This window comes from Leptonotus elevatus, chromosome 12 (genome assembly GCF_054856555.1).
Source record: "Leptonotus elevatus isolate MCC_2025b chromosome 12, RoL_Lele_1.0, whole genome shotgun sequence".
Taxonomy (NCBI): Eukaryota; Metazoa; Chordata; class Actinopteri; order Syngnathiformes; family Syngnathidae; genus Leptonotus; species Leptonotus elevatus.
Window position 1 is genome coordinate 15943473 of NC_141250.1, and position 15331 is coordinate 15958803.

Consider the following 15331-nt stretch of genomic DNA (forward strand, 5'->3'; position numbering starts at 1 on the left):
AAAACAGGCATGTTAGGTTAAGGTCAAGGTGAAACCTGCCTCTCACCCAAAGTCAGATGGGATAGGCTCCTTCTCTAACTGAATATACAGTAGCAAATATTCCATAATAAATCAGATGGACAAATCAGAGATGACCGAAACATTTACTTGCACGACTTTAATCAGTTGTAATGAACAGAATTCACATTTGCGTTAACATTTTTTGCAGACAGAGCATTTATTCTGTCCTCTCTCCTTAACTCCTAAGGAGAGATGTCAGTTTGATCCAAAATACATAATTTCCTGTATATATATATATATATATTTTTTTTTTACAGTATTAGAATATTTGAAGCACAGGAAACAGGGTTGTGATATAGCAGTAAAACACTTGTGAAAGCATCCACTCTGACTACATTGATGGTATCAAGTGATGCTTACAGCCCAGAGGACCCATATTTTTATATCTAGCGATTGATGTGACATGTTGTGGGCAAAATTGCAATTTAGCTCGATTCAACCTCAATGAGCAGTAAAGTCCAAGACTTTCTCTCGCACACTACGTGCAATACAAATTAGTTACTTTCTAAGAAGTGCTGGAAAAGCAGGCCGTCACATGTACAGTAGTACATTGTTTGAGGTAGTGCTTAAGTTACCCATGTGGCGATTGCACCATCTCATCCCTCCTGATGAACGAGGACTGGTGGTAGCGGTTGCGAGACGCAAAGTCAGCATTTTCCTCCGTCAGCTGCTTAGTTTGAAGGCCGACCCCCGACAGAGATGGTGTCACTACCATTTCATCTCTGGGAGACGCCCCCCTCCTGGCATAAAGACAAGAATGTGTCACGCTGGTTCAAATTGAAAGTCGTTTATGGTAGAAACTGAAAAAACTAACAAACATTAAAATACAAGTTTGAAAAAAAAAAAAACGTTACCGGCAAATGCTGTTTAATGTTGATTTGAGCCACACGAAAAAACTGAATCGAGCTGCAACCCCTGAAAATAATATTCACAAGAAATTAGTCCCAAAAAAAAATTTATATATATATTTTTTTCCAGACACATCTTGGTGGAGTAAATTGCAGGATGGGCCGGTGGCATCATCAGATCAAGCACCTGTTGCACGCACAAGCACTAAACACATCAAGTAGCAGACATGTTGTGTGCTGTCGATGCATGATCGGATGTGATGCTCAGAGGATCTTACAAACTCCATTCTTGGAAAATTGAGCCCCAGCAGCTGCCAGACTGAGACCGACTACAAGCACAGTGTCTGAGTATAATATCAGTTCATATTGCAGCACGGAATATGAAACTGGAATGTGGCAGACACTAAGAGGTCTGAGATGGGATGAAGTCAAAAACAAACTAAAGGGTATCTTTTAATTGGCGATAATGTGCATCTGATGTGGCTGCACAGTCTATTAATATTATTATTATTATTTAAAAAATTACATTTTGCCAATTTTTTCCTTTGTCTAAATACTTGCAAATTCTGAACTTTTTTTTGACATTTCTTGACAATATGTTATATATGACCTCACTAGTCTAAACATGACATTCTGATTAATATTACATTTGTGGAATATGAGTTATGTGACAAAATCCAGCCATTTTTATCCATCTCAGGGGACAACCATTTTGCCACTTGTCGACTGAAGACGACCAATCACAGCTCAGGTGTTTTCTGAAGCTGAGCTGTAATTGGTTGTCACCTGAGACCTGAGCAACTGTGATGTCATTTTCATTCGGCAGCAAGTGGCAAAATGGCCGCCTTCTAATGTCGATTAAAACTGCTGAATTTTGCTGCTTAACTCATATTCCACTGACGCAATATTAACCAGAATACCGCATTTAGACTAGTGGGGCTGCATATAACATATTATTGTCAATAATTCGTTTTTGTTTTTTTTGCATTGACTTCTCATTTAACACTGCTCGACAAGAATTGCTCATTTGTTTACTACACAATGAATGCATCATAGTTCACACATAAGCGGGCGGTGTCTTTAAGTATCTCACATCAGACTTATTTTGTGTGAAATATTAACGGTGTAGTGTGGAAGTCACCTCTGTGTAGTCCAGGGCTGGTTTTGCCAATATAGAAGAAAAGCAGCAGGGCAACAACTATATTTGCCAGTGCATAAGCCCATTGAATAACAAACATGATCAACAGGGAGCTCAAAGCCTGAAAGAGAGCACATTATGAATTCAAATCAGGTAGGAGGGACAAGTTGTGCTTGTGTAACACTTACACCAATTAGAGCCATGCAGTGGCTACTGAACTTTGCATAGACTGAGTCAGGCTGGGGTTTGATGTCTAAGTTGTGCAGCTCTGATTGACCTCCAATGGCTGAAAGGTTGAGAGAACATTGAGTTTAAAAAAGCACAAAGTCATTTTGTTCTCCACTCTATATTTCTGAGATAATTAATTGACTATGCAAATAAAATAAACTTCATCTAACATGATCCAGAAATGGATTACGTTTGAAGCACCTGTGCTATGAGGCCCAGAAGATGTTTTTGTTTTCCCAAATTCAGGAGCTTGCTCATCGGCAAACGCATTATTCTGCAGGTCCAAACCAAAACTGTCCATCAGCTTCTGCTTGGCCTCTTTGCTCGTGCCCCTCCCTTGTGAGGATTTCTCAGGGCCAGCAACTCCACTTGAGGCGGAGGAAAAGATCCGATCCATGTCCTTGGTGAACTCCATCAAAGTGCCCTTCCTCTGCGGACTTTCTCCTCCGCTGCCATAGTCAGGCGCATTGTTGTCAATCAGAGGTTTGGACATCTCTCTGGCGAATTTCTGTTGGCTGCCTTTGTCTTTGTTCTTCAACCGGAAGGTCATGACCACGCAGAAGTAGGAGTAGTCAATGAAGCTGTAAGTGAGCATGAAGTTGATGGTGACGATGGGTGCCAGCACGTTGACCTGGCCGATGAAAATGAAGGCCATGCTCAGCAGGCTGGTCAGGCAGATAGCCGCAACGGGGGTCTTGTTGGGGCCCTTCTGTTGGACAGTTTTACAGACTGGTTAACTCATGCCCTAATTTAAGACACCTTTGACGAGTTGCGTCTCGACAGATACTCTACCAAACAAATGATTAAATTACAAAAACAAACATGATAATTGAAAATTCCAAATTGCCAATAGATGTGAATGGTTCTCTTAACGTGCACTAGCTTGCTAAGCCTTCCTAGGGCCTATCGTTCGGTTACATGAGTGCCGCTGTGTGTTCTGGACCTCCGCCAGGAGCAGAGTCCAGCCTGTCGCCCTTCCTGCGTTTGTTCTGAACCTTTGATTTGGGCCAAGATGTCTCGGGCCTCAATCCAGCCAACTGAGAGAGGTCAGACACCGCTGCCAGTCTGAGGAAAAGTGGGGGTGGATGGGGTCAGGATGTCATCAGTGCGCGGTGTATGACTGTGTATGGAGAAAGTGAGTCTTTGCTGTAATGCTGTCGGTCCCTTCACTTTTATGAAGTGGAGTTCACGCTCTATAAGTAGCGACTTTTTACTGAGGAGTTCATCCACCATCCCTTCCATGCATTCAGGGTTAACACGCTTTTACCGTTTGCAGGGATTCTCACTGACATGTATCAGTATATGTAGCTCAAGTGTTAATTTACTAGAAAATCCTGTGAATTATTTATTTTTTGGGGGGGATCCAAAATGGTATTACACAGGGGGCTTAATAAGAAATACGTTAATTAATGAATAAAATGATTCGATATGTTTCACATACATTAATTAAAAGTACATTCAAAAGCAGTTACAATCAGAGTTAAAGGAATATTTGACTCATTGAGCCACTTTCAACAGTAAAAAGTTAATATTTTTTCCAGAATTAATTTGATAACATCCTTATTTTTCTTGTACAATTAATATCTTTGAAAACAAATTTTTCTACTTGCTGTTGATTGAAGATGACATCACCTGTGCTGAGGAAGTAGGTAACGACCAATCGTGGCTCACCTGTTTTCTGGGTTTGGTCAGCAAACTGAGCCGTGATTGGTCGTTACCTCAGCACAGGTTAAGTCATCTTCAGTTGACAGCAAGTGGAAAAATTGTGTTTTTTAAATGAGTCAAGTATCCCTTTAAGGTGATTTAAAAGCTCACCAAAATGACAAAAAGAGGGTACAGTGCAAGAACAAGATTTTTGAAAACAGGATCGAAAAAATATTTTTTAAAGGCCTTTTGTTGTAGTGTTTTGAGTTGGGTCATGGGGTCATTATGTTGTTATGGTCCGGTAATTGTGTCCCTGGTGATGATGATGTCAGTACCTATGCAGTTGCTATGCTTCTGTATTTGTCACTCTTACCGTCACTTGTGATGATGATACTTTTTTATATAGGCCTTAATTTTGTCACATAGAATTGAGCAAGTGTTTTCTTTAAGGCCCACTGAATGCAACCCTGCTCTCTGTTGATACTTTGTATTTTTGTTTATAAAGTGTGTCTTGTTTGCTTTTGGGTCCAAATTCCGCACCTCACATCACACCTTAATCCCATGGTAAGGGAAAAAAAGCATTTACAATTAAATGGTATGTTTTAATTCTCATTCATATTTTTCACTCTGATAAAGGATACCAGCATTATACAAGTACAAAGATTTTTCAGGGTGATTTTTGGACGGTGGGTGGTTGGGTTCTTGTTATTCACGAGATTTTACGGTATTTAGGTATGCCTCTTACTGATTTGGCAATTCAAAGGAAGCTCCACTCTAAAGTAGAGCCCGGTTATTTAAATCTTAATCCAAACATGCTATATCATAATCAAATAGCTATTAGGACTTAAAAGTGAAGGGATATCGAGATGCAGCAAGGCTTTGTAAAGAAATTCATTGCAAATGCCCAGACAATGCTTCATGGAGAGTATAGCGGCCCTGGATCCAACCTACCCCTCTTCCCAAAAAGGCCAGTGCAGGGATAACCTTCTCTTGGGCGATGCACTGCAGGATCCTGGGCGCTCCATACAGGCCGCCCATGCAGGAAGCCAGGGAGGAGACGTAGAGGCCCAGCAGAAACAGGAAACCCACCAAGGAGACCTGAAGGAAGAGAGAAAACAAACAGAGGCTGGAAGAGGATGGGGTGGGGTGCGAGCTACACCCTGTTCAGTTCCGCTGTAGTCAGACCTTAAAAAAACAGCGAGCGCTGACCCCGGATGAACAAAGTCAAGGTTAATGAGTCAGTTTGGGATGGATTTAACTTTAGTCACTACCGAGACATGCGTTATGTCACGCAGTGTTTTGTTATTAATACACTGATTGCATGCTTTTGCAATACACAGAATTTGGTTGTGAGGCTCATTTACAGAAGACAGACCCAAATGCATCTGTAGAACAGTTCTTGATGAAGATGGACAAAAAAAAGTAACTGAAAAAAGATTTGCATATATGTTAGAGTTAAAAAAAAAAAAAAGCTAAAATTATATAGCTGGACAGATAAAAGACATGCACTTTATATATATATATACATGAGACAATAAAAAAAAAACCTTCAATAGAAACACTAAAATTGACATGAAGTGATGACATACTTTTATAAATAAATAAATAAATGAATTATTTCATGTATAAATTCTGTCACAGAAGCTTAGAAAATTGTGCTAGACAAAGAGGTTACAAGTGTACAAAATGAAACCTCAGGGGAAAATCTCAAGTGACAGATGGTGCCACAGTGGAGGCTTTCAGACCGAGTCAGTTTATTTTTACAGTGGTTTTCATACTAAGTAGTCCAATTTTGTATTTTCGAACATGGTTTAGGTCTAAAATACAAAGTCAACTATCTGGTCGCGTTCATGATAACATTGAGGTTTCTGGTTAAATGGAAACTTTCACATCGCCGCTGTGTAGGGAAGTTACCTTTTCTGCTATCAAGAAGTCATAGCGCAGAGCTTCTCTGGTACAAATGGCACCGAGGAGGAAGACAAAGACCAGATACAGGAACCACCTGTGGGTCACCAACAGGGCACCCCGCCAAAAAAATTTGTTCATATTGTAAGAACTGTGCAATGACACTTGGGTATTTCAAAAAAGCAAAAAGTGATTTGGGTTTGTTCTCCAATTATGCTTTTTGGGGGGGGCAGACATCACCACTCTTTGTGATCTTACCTCATGACACAGCATGTGTGCCCATGTGAGTGGAGTATGCGTTTCAAAACATGTCACGAGTAAAAGTTGTAAAAAGTGATATGAATGAGAATTCCTTTCAGCAAGTCACATGCTGCTAAAAGTAAGGACCAAAAATTTAAATATATTTGCTAAAAAGCACAAAATCAGCTTGCTAACTGACTCATGTTGCAAAGTGAAGGTTCATCATGTGCTCATAAACTAACATTAGCCAAAAATGTCCACCCTGTGACCTGTCATTGTCCATCCTTTCAGCAAGCTGTTTGCATGTACATTGTCTGATTGCAGTCAATTTTTATGTTGTTGTTTTTTTTAAAGGGGAAGTCAACCCCCCCAAAAATGACTGACAATAATATGTTCTGTGCAGCCCCACTAGCCTAAATACGGTATTTTGGTTAATATGATATTAGTGGAGTCCAGCAGTTTGGATCAATATCAGAAGGCGGCCATTTTGCCACTCGCTGTCGCGTGAAAATGACATCACAGTTGCTCAGGTCTCAGGTAACCAATCACAGCTCAGCTTCAAAAAACAGGTGAGCTGCGATTGGCCGTTGCCTGAGCCCTGGGTAACTGTGATGTCATCTTCAGTCGACAGCAATTGGCAAAATGGCCGCCCCCTGAGATGGATAAAAAACGGCTGGATTTTGCTTTACAACTCATATTCCACAAATGTAAAAGTAACCACAATGTTATGTTTAGACTAGTGAGGTCACATATAACAAACATATTATTGTCAAGAAATGTTTAAGGTTGACTTCCCTTTTAAGTTTAACTAAAGTACATTTATAATGTACTGTAAACAAATTTCAATGGAAAATCTCCTTGGGGGGGGGGGGGGTGAAATGGGGAACTTTCATTCACTGCCATAGACGGCTATAGACGTAAAAAAATTTCATTTGAACTATTTCTATTAGTTTAACATTTTTTCCACTTTTGTTAACAAGAGTATGAAAACCTAGAAAAAATTATTGTACATTTAGAACAGATATAAAATTTGTGATTAATCGTGAGTTAACTATTGAAGTCATAATTTTTAATAATCTTTTCCTCTTTTTTTTAAAGATTATTTTTAAAAAATGTCTAGGTTTTCATACTCTTGTTAACAAAAGTGGAAAAGAATGTTAAACTAATAAAAATTGTTAAAATTAATTTTTGACGTTTATAGGCGTCAATGGCAGTGAATGAGCTAAAGCACCTTATAGTGATAGACTAACAACAGTCAACAATTCAGGGGTAGTTTTTTGTTGTTGTTTTTTTTACATTTATGCATTTTCCAATCTTCATGTGAGCAGGCAAGTGTGTGTTTATCATACGAGGTGAAGACAGCTGCCAGTGTTCCCAACGGGATGTTGTGTTCGGCCCGCTGCAGGTCTGAGCTCATGTTGAAACCCGACATAACACCTACATACACACGCACACACACACACACGGGAATGTTAACGACTGTTGTCCTTTAATCAACGAGCGGGCACACCCACCTGTAGCAGCAGGGAAGAAGACCCCGAAGACTGTGAAGAAATTTTCTCCTGGGGTGTAATCAGGCAGCGCGTTGCGGCTGAGCAGACCAACAGAATAACCAACAAAACCGTGCGCTAAAAGGAGGACATAGCACAACAGAAAGGCCGTCATTATGGAAGCTCACGCCACGAGGACCAGCTATTTCTGCGCGAGGGCAACAGTTTTAACCTCTGACCCCAATAATAATAATAATAATTGTGAACACTTGTAATAGTGGTTAGCATTTGCATGCCGCCAGTCCAGTGCAGTCAAAATGATATTTGGTGGAGAGGAACACTTGCACAGGTGTAACTCAAAACCATCAATTAAGGAAATATTCCATTAAGACATGAAACATGTTTTTCCCTGACCTACCACAAATATTTTCCTCAACTACTATTTATGCATGGATCTTTTGTGACTGGTAGTGTGCACTCAAAGGAAATGTGTATTGATTTGACCTCAACTACATACATCAGCTACTTTGTGTTTAATACACTTTAAAAACAGTTGGGTAAAAAATAACCCAACTATGGGTCAAAAATGGACCGATCCTCTACTTTGAGTCAAGAAATGGGTCTTTCAGAATAAAACAACTCATAAATATTGGGTCATTTTGTATAAAACAGAAAGTTGGGTGCAATTGACCCATAAGGTGGTACGGTCCATTTTTGATCCATAATTGGGTTACTTTTGACCCAACTGTTTTTAGAGTATTCAAAAGAAGGGTTCCTGACTGTATTGTATAGAAATAACCCATTAAAATGGATCTACATAAAAAGCCCAATATAAAACCACGCTCACCAAAACGTGTATTCAATTTCAAACTATTAAGTGATATTCTAAATTACACAGGGACAGATTGCTCTGCATTGCTGGAGGGAGGCCTTTTATTGACTCTGAAGTGCTTGGCCAACACCGGACATTTTCCTCTTGATTATCTTGCGCTGGGAAAGAATGTGTTCTCTCAGATTAATGACATGTTTATCCGAAAGGAAGTAACCGCCCTTTTCAGAAGCTGCGCAGCTTCCAAGTTTGAACAAAAAAGAAAAAAGAAAAAAGAGGGGAGACGGCATGAACGTGTTTTTTTCCCTTTTGTTGCAAAAGGACAACACAAAACAGCTGGAAATAGAGGTTAGAAAGTGCAAGTAACCCAGAACAGGAATTTCAGGAGGACATGAAAAGGGACTACAGTACAAAACCCAAGCCGCAATGTCCCAATGTGAAGCCACCCTCTATGCAAACAATCAGAATCTGCAAAATCTAACACAGTCAGTGTTCAGTTCACGTTAACACCCCTCTGCCTTTATTATATCTAAACTGTGAACTGAACAGAAACTATATTCATACTATGACTAAACATGGTCATGCAGAGATTGCATCATTTGCTTGGGGTTAAGGGCCTTGGCTATAGCAGATACAAATGACCAAGGAATGACATCAACTTTTAAGCTAATTTCCGGCCGATCAAAAAAAAAAAAGAAGGAGAGAAAGAAAAGTAAGCATACAAGAAACCCAATAAAGTTATTTGAATTGGGTTGTGCTTTCTGAGAATTATCAAGCCTTTAAATGACATACAGAATGCTTAAGTGAATGTATTCCACTGTTGGTTGGGGTTATTTAATCAGCACTGAAGCACTTCACGTCGCTTCCTATTAGGGAGGCACAGACCAATAGCCACGCAGACCTTCACTGGGAATTACTCGTTAAGGCAGCATTGTTCTGCTCAGTACAAAACTTGTATGGGAAAATAAGCTCTGAATCTTCCAATAGCGATGTTCCTCAATTTCAACAAGGGATAGACCAATAATCGGCCTGGTCGATTATCGGCGCCGATATTGGGCATTTTGACGAATATCTGTATCGGCCTTTTTAAACAATCTGACGGACGAAAAAAGTTCCCATTTTAGGGAACTATTTACTCAGGGAATTATTTATTTTAATTTTCAGTTAACTTTATAAGAGATGCGGCTGACCCTGGGAATCTTCGGAACCTTTTGTTTTTGTTCGACATTAAAACAAAGAAATGGGAAAGTTTACGATTTTAAGTATTTTTAAATATTGAAAAGATATACTGTAGAAAACTAGAGAGCTATGGTATTTACTTGTTTAAGTTTACATTTAACTTTTTAAGACCTATGGATAACATTGGGAGCTCCATGAACATTGTGTTATAAATTTAAAATGAAGTCAGTTTTCTAAGATTAAAAAAATAATAATAATAATTGACATTTTGGAAAGTCTGATAAATTGATCAATAAACACGCTTTAAGTCATTACAACAAAATCAAGATTGGCATTTTGACGGCAATATTATTAAAAAAAAATGTTTTACTGAAAATGAATATCAGCTCCAAATATCGGTTATTGGTTCTTCTTGACCTACCAATAATCGGCATCTGTATCGGCCCTGAAAAAAAAAGGATATATCTCTAATTTCAACACTACATACTGTGAATAGATGTTATTCTGTTTCCAGATTAATCTGACTTAGTTTTACAGGTGCCTTTCTTATATTATTCTCATAGAAACAATTCTTAAAACATCTCGCTTACATGTTTCATTATCCGCCCACAAGCATCACACAAGTCCCATTTTTACCAGCCACTAACACTATGTGCTATTTTTAGAACTGGGGACAACCTGGTGTTGAGGATTAGTTTGCATGTTTCTTTTATTACAAATCCAATTTGTTTAGGAAAAAAAAAGAAAAAAAGTCTTAATTTTGAACAATCAAAGTTCATTATCAACTCTTATTTTTTCATCATGTGACTTGAATCATGGTGGTTCAAGGCTCTTGTGGTTAGCATTTGCGTGCCGCCAGTCAATTAAGACAGGAAAGTGACTGCATCCATACTGTGAGGAGGAAGATTATATAAGAACAGAACGGGGCTCCTCTCTGTGTTCGGCATTCCTCTTGACACACTGGAATGCATATTACATGCGTCTGAGGCCTCTCCCTCTGCCTGACCTCTTGGTCGCCCACATTCACCCGCATCATCAGGCTGCGGAGTTACAGCGGTGAGGCAGGTCCCACTGAGATGACTGGCAGCTGCACATTAGCGAGGAGCAGTGAACCGCTTTCTTTCTTTGTCATTTTGAAAATATGTGGGTGAGTCTGGTTAACACCCTAGAGCCGTGGCCCTAAAACCACAATATAGCTTCCTTCAGGGAAAAAAGTCTTCAACTACACGGAACGGCTTTGCTAGCATCACAATGAGAGTGTTGTGGTCAAACTTGACGTGGTTGTGGTTGCGCACACAATAACTTGGCAGTACGGGTGCGCTCAAACAGTCAACATGAATTACAATCGAGAAACCTTCCTCCCGCCGGGTATGACGAAGCCCCGATACTATATTCAAACATTTCTAAAGAGGAATAACGTTTAACCACAGTTGATATAAGCAAGTAAATGAACTTTTAACTCCGGTTTGGATTCCAGCACAAACTGAGTACGACGCATATCAAAGTAATCAAGGGACCCCAAATATTGAGACAAAAACTTCACTGCCAAATTGCCTCACTTCATTCATGTCACAAATAGGCCTATGCATAAACATAGACGTTTTGATATCATTTACTGCCTCAGTTATGGTGACCGCAGAGGTTTGTCCTTCTTCAGGATGTGGCTGAGTGTTCAGTGAGTGCATTCTAATCTGGGCAGTTCCAGCCAGCTAAGGGACCTGCTGGCCACTTGCCAAATATGAGGTCACAATAACACGCAGCCCTTAACTGGAAAAACCTGGACATGAGATTATTTTAGGTAGTAGTTCAGTATTAGGACAAGCTGTGCAAAATTAGGTTTAAAACATTTTTATTTATTTTTTACACATTTTGTTGTTGTTTTTTTTAGTTCGGATAGAAATAATACCTTTCTCTTCCTACTGGACAGGACATGGATAATCAGAACAGGAAATTCTACTTCCTGTCAGCCTGCTCCAAAACAGAACCAACTAAAACAAAAATCTTGGCTTTATTAAGTGGTAGTATAGTGACACCTGCTGGTCTACAGGTATTACATGCTAAACAGTGAGACACTCTGGAACCCCTAAAAAGCAGGGCTTATTATAAATTTGGAATTTTGATTAGTCAGTTTTTATTTCGTTTTGAGTTTTGTTTTTTTAATTTAGTTTTAATTAGTTTTCAGGGCGACTGTTAGTTTTCATTTCATTTCATATTTTTCTTTTAAGTATTAGCTTTCTTTCTTTCTTTCTTTAAAAAAAAAAAAGTGTATTACTTGTGTGCAAGATTTCAATACAGCATGGTAAAACGAAAAAAAAACAACTTCTTACCTTGCGTTGCGTTTTGGCTGAATTAAATGAAAAAGCAGGCAAGGCCAGCCATTGGAGCCAAAAGACAAAAACGCAAAATTGTCAGCTAGGACGACGTCATCTGAAGGTGCTTTTCTATTGGCTGCAGCTAGATGATGTCATTTCCGTGCGACACACTTTCAAACGTCAGTATTGCGGTTAATATTGAAAAAATATATAATTAAATCACATTCAAAATCAACCCCAAATACTCACGTACTAAATTAATTACCAAAGACAAGAAAGGACATTTTCACTATAATTATAGTTTTAGTTAGTTTTGTCTATGTAAAATGTAGTTTGTTAGTTTTTTTTTTTTTTAAGCATTTCGTTAACGTTTTTTTATTTATTTATTTATTTTTAGTTTTGCTTATTTCGTTAGTTTTAATTAACTAGAATAACCTTGCTCAAAAGTAATTACAATAACTTGTTAGAACAGGAAAAAGCACAAATATTGAAAAGCATCCAACTGATGAATAACAACTTAAAAAACACATCTTTTGGAAAATCTGAGTTTATCAACTATAATCCTGTGGTACCTTCTACTGTTCCTGCACAAGGCCATGCCTGTTGCCTTACCTGGGTCAAGGTGCGTGAAAGTGCCAATGACAAAATCCAAAGTGGAGATGGCCAGCACCGCCAACAACAGCAGTTGGAGTCGCACAATCCACTTGACACCTGCCAGGTTGATTCCAAGCAGGGCAAGCAGTACTGCAGCCGACATGCCTCGCACTGCCCACTGGCTGTGAAGCGCCAGCAGCTGTGCCACTGACTCAGAAAAGCCAGTGATGTACATGGCGCTGGCGACACACTGCAGCAGGGGACAGGCAACGTGGTCACTGGTCATGTGGATAATGGATTTACGTGACCAGAATGTAAAAAAAAAAATCAAATTTGATACGCACTTGTCCAAACACATAGAGGAGGCCCATAGTGCCCCCCACCCTGCCTCCAAGGACTGTGGAGATCATGGAGTACACACCTCCGCTTCCCACCCCACAGTACTCACACACTCCAATCCCAGACATGACTGTCACCAAAGCAAACAGAACCACCATGGAGACCAGGAGCATCCCGAGTAAGACACCTGTGTTGCCCTGGAAGATAGGAAACATACCCAAGGCTTTTATTAACTTACTTTTACTATTTTAGATAAAACTTGAGGTATTGGAACAGGATGAAAAACAATGGACACATTTTTTTTTATTTGTACTTTGAAGACAAAGAATGTACTTATGTACTCACCACTAAGTAGCCAGTACGTAGGAACAAGACAACACCAAAGATGTTAATCATACACGTGGTGAAGACGCCATCCCAGGTACCAAAAAGAATCGGCTCCCACACAAAGACTTTGATTCTCCACCATGGCTGACTGGATTGCTGAGAGCCCTGGACAAAGAAACATCATAAATAAAACATGCAACTGCAGGCCAAGATGTGTTTTTAATTTGTCTTTATGGTGATTTTATCTTTACGTAACTTAAGTCTAAACCTCTTAAACCTTTTATTTTGCTTTCATGCAGGTGTATAACATAGGCATAATGAAATGCCAACATTGGCTACTGCCACGTCAAAGCCAAGTGTATTTGCGCAAGGGGCGATGTCTTTTGATAAAACAAACGAAAGCAAATGTCGATTTACAAGTAAAACCTCTCTATCCTCTGTGATAAAACTGTGCATGTTTGCCTTGACTGCTTTTTAGATTTAACTATGATGAACGTCACGTATAGTAACAATTTACCAGGTTTTAAAATGACTAAACAGATACACCGTAAGCACATGTTCTTATTTTCTGTGAAACTCCTCAGCTATTTTCTAAAAAAAATCCACTTTTCATAGAATTTGGTCATATTTCTTTACTCTCTCTGAAATGCTACTAAATACCAAACCATGGCTAATATGATACTGATGCCAATGAAATATATTAAAGTGAAAATATATCAAAATAATATAAAAATATATATTAAAGTAAATTGCAAGTTACAATAGTCTCCTCGCAATTCGTATGTATTTTTTTCTGAAATACAATAAACTATTAAAGACATTCATTTTTAAGAGTAATGTTACAAGATGAGTTTGAAATTATATTAAAGTGATCTGGGATCAATGCGTGTGGTACGCCGCATAATATTTACTGTTTGAAGTCGGCCTACTATTCAAATACAGTCAGCTATTATAACAATTTTAGTGGGACTATTTCTGGTTTGTGATCAACTGTATTCGCTCTCTCTTTTCTTTCTTCCAGAAGAGAGAAACTGACCCGTGGATGTTAACAACATCAAATTGGAGCAGTCTAACTTACCTGTGCATCTTCATGGAACAGATCTTGCTGCTCATGGTGGTTTGTGTTGGTTGAATTCCCCCCCTTCAGAAGGACTGCTCCATCTCTGTCCTGATCACAGGTGTGCACTGTCCATCCCACTGCTAATGACTCCATTCTAACCTACAGTATACAGGTACGTACAGAGAGGGTCCGAAGGTAAGAAGGCCCATGAAGCTGTAAGTAAATAAATAAATAAATACTGGATGATGAATAAGCAAAGGTGAATGCTATTAAATAATAATATACTGAGTTGTCGTTCGGGGCCCGCCCTATTACCCACCAGCCAGCAACAGCTTTTTAAGTGGCCCTAAGAGGGGGATTCCCGACACGTTGTTGTTGCTATTGCCTGCTGCACCGCATACAATACAATCATTTACCAAAAAAAATACTTGTTTGAGTGGGGGGGAAAACGTTTGTGCTATCATGTGAATCTTGCAACATTACAAGAGAAGGCACCCTATCAAAGGACCGCTAATAGTACAGCTATGCTAACAACCTGCTTGACATGCTAACTAGAACGCAATTAAGTTAGCATGGCAACAACATTGGCTTTAAAAAAAAAAAAATCTTGTCTTGTTTATTGATAGCCGTGATAGTAACTTTTATATTCAGTAATTACTAACTTTTACTATTCAAGTTTAATTCATAAATAAATATCAAAACATGTAGTTTAGCAATATGAGAGAGAACACAGTTTACATTATTTTAAATAACCTACCTGTCGTAAAATATAATTAGTCCGTGCTGCGGTTAAAATGACTTAAAACGCCAAACGTTTCCATGGTCCGAGCGAGTGTTAAATAAAGGCCACAGAAAATGAGTGACGAGGTGGGCGGCAAGCAAGCAGACTGCAGCAGGTGTGCAGCTGGACTGAACGTTGCTTACTTTGTTTGCAGGGTGGTGCTGCTTTGCACAATGACCCTGTTGGCTTTGGCACCAATAAATCTAGTAGCTAAGGTTTGCCACAGCTGAAAGGGGGCACGTACAGGTCTGTGGTCTTATCTTTTTCCCAAAAGAAAAAAAAAAAGGCCATCAATTTTTTTTTTTATAAGGAGGGTACATTTCAACAAAAACTAGAAAACAAAAACCATAAAAAAAT

The 15331-nt window shown here is 39.1% G+C and overlaps 1 protein-coding gene across 2 annotated transcripts; it reads right to left on the reverse strand.

The window, feature by feature from the left end:
• Positions 1-142: 142 nt before the first annotated feature.
• slc12a8 (solute carrier family 12 member 8) lies at positions 143-15127 on the reverse strand. 2 transcript variants are annotated; one of them, XM_086090586.1, is made up of 14 exons: positions 14951-15127; positions 14212-14406; positions 13152-13298; positions 12812-13003; positions 12486-12717; positions 7578-7691; positions 7413-7500; positions 5833-5920; positions 4870-5016; positions 2476-2980; positions 2235-2332; positions 2050-2167; positions 915-975; positions 143-800 (listed from the first exon to the last, which is right to left on the reverse strand). In XM_086090586.1, the coding sequence occupies exons 2-14, from the start codon at positions 14344-14346 to the stop codon at positions 632-634; spliced, it is 2094 nt and encodes a 697-aa protein (XP_085946712.1). In that variant the 5' UTR covers positions 14347-14406; positions 14951-15127; the 3' UTR covers positions 143-631. The 2 variants fall into 2 exon arrangements, with proteins under 2 accessions (XP_085946712.1, XP_085946711.1); XM_086090585.1 differs by having other exon boundaries at positions 2476-2983.
• Between the last annotated feature and the right edge of the window lie 204 nt (positions 15128-15331).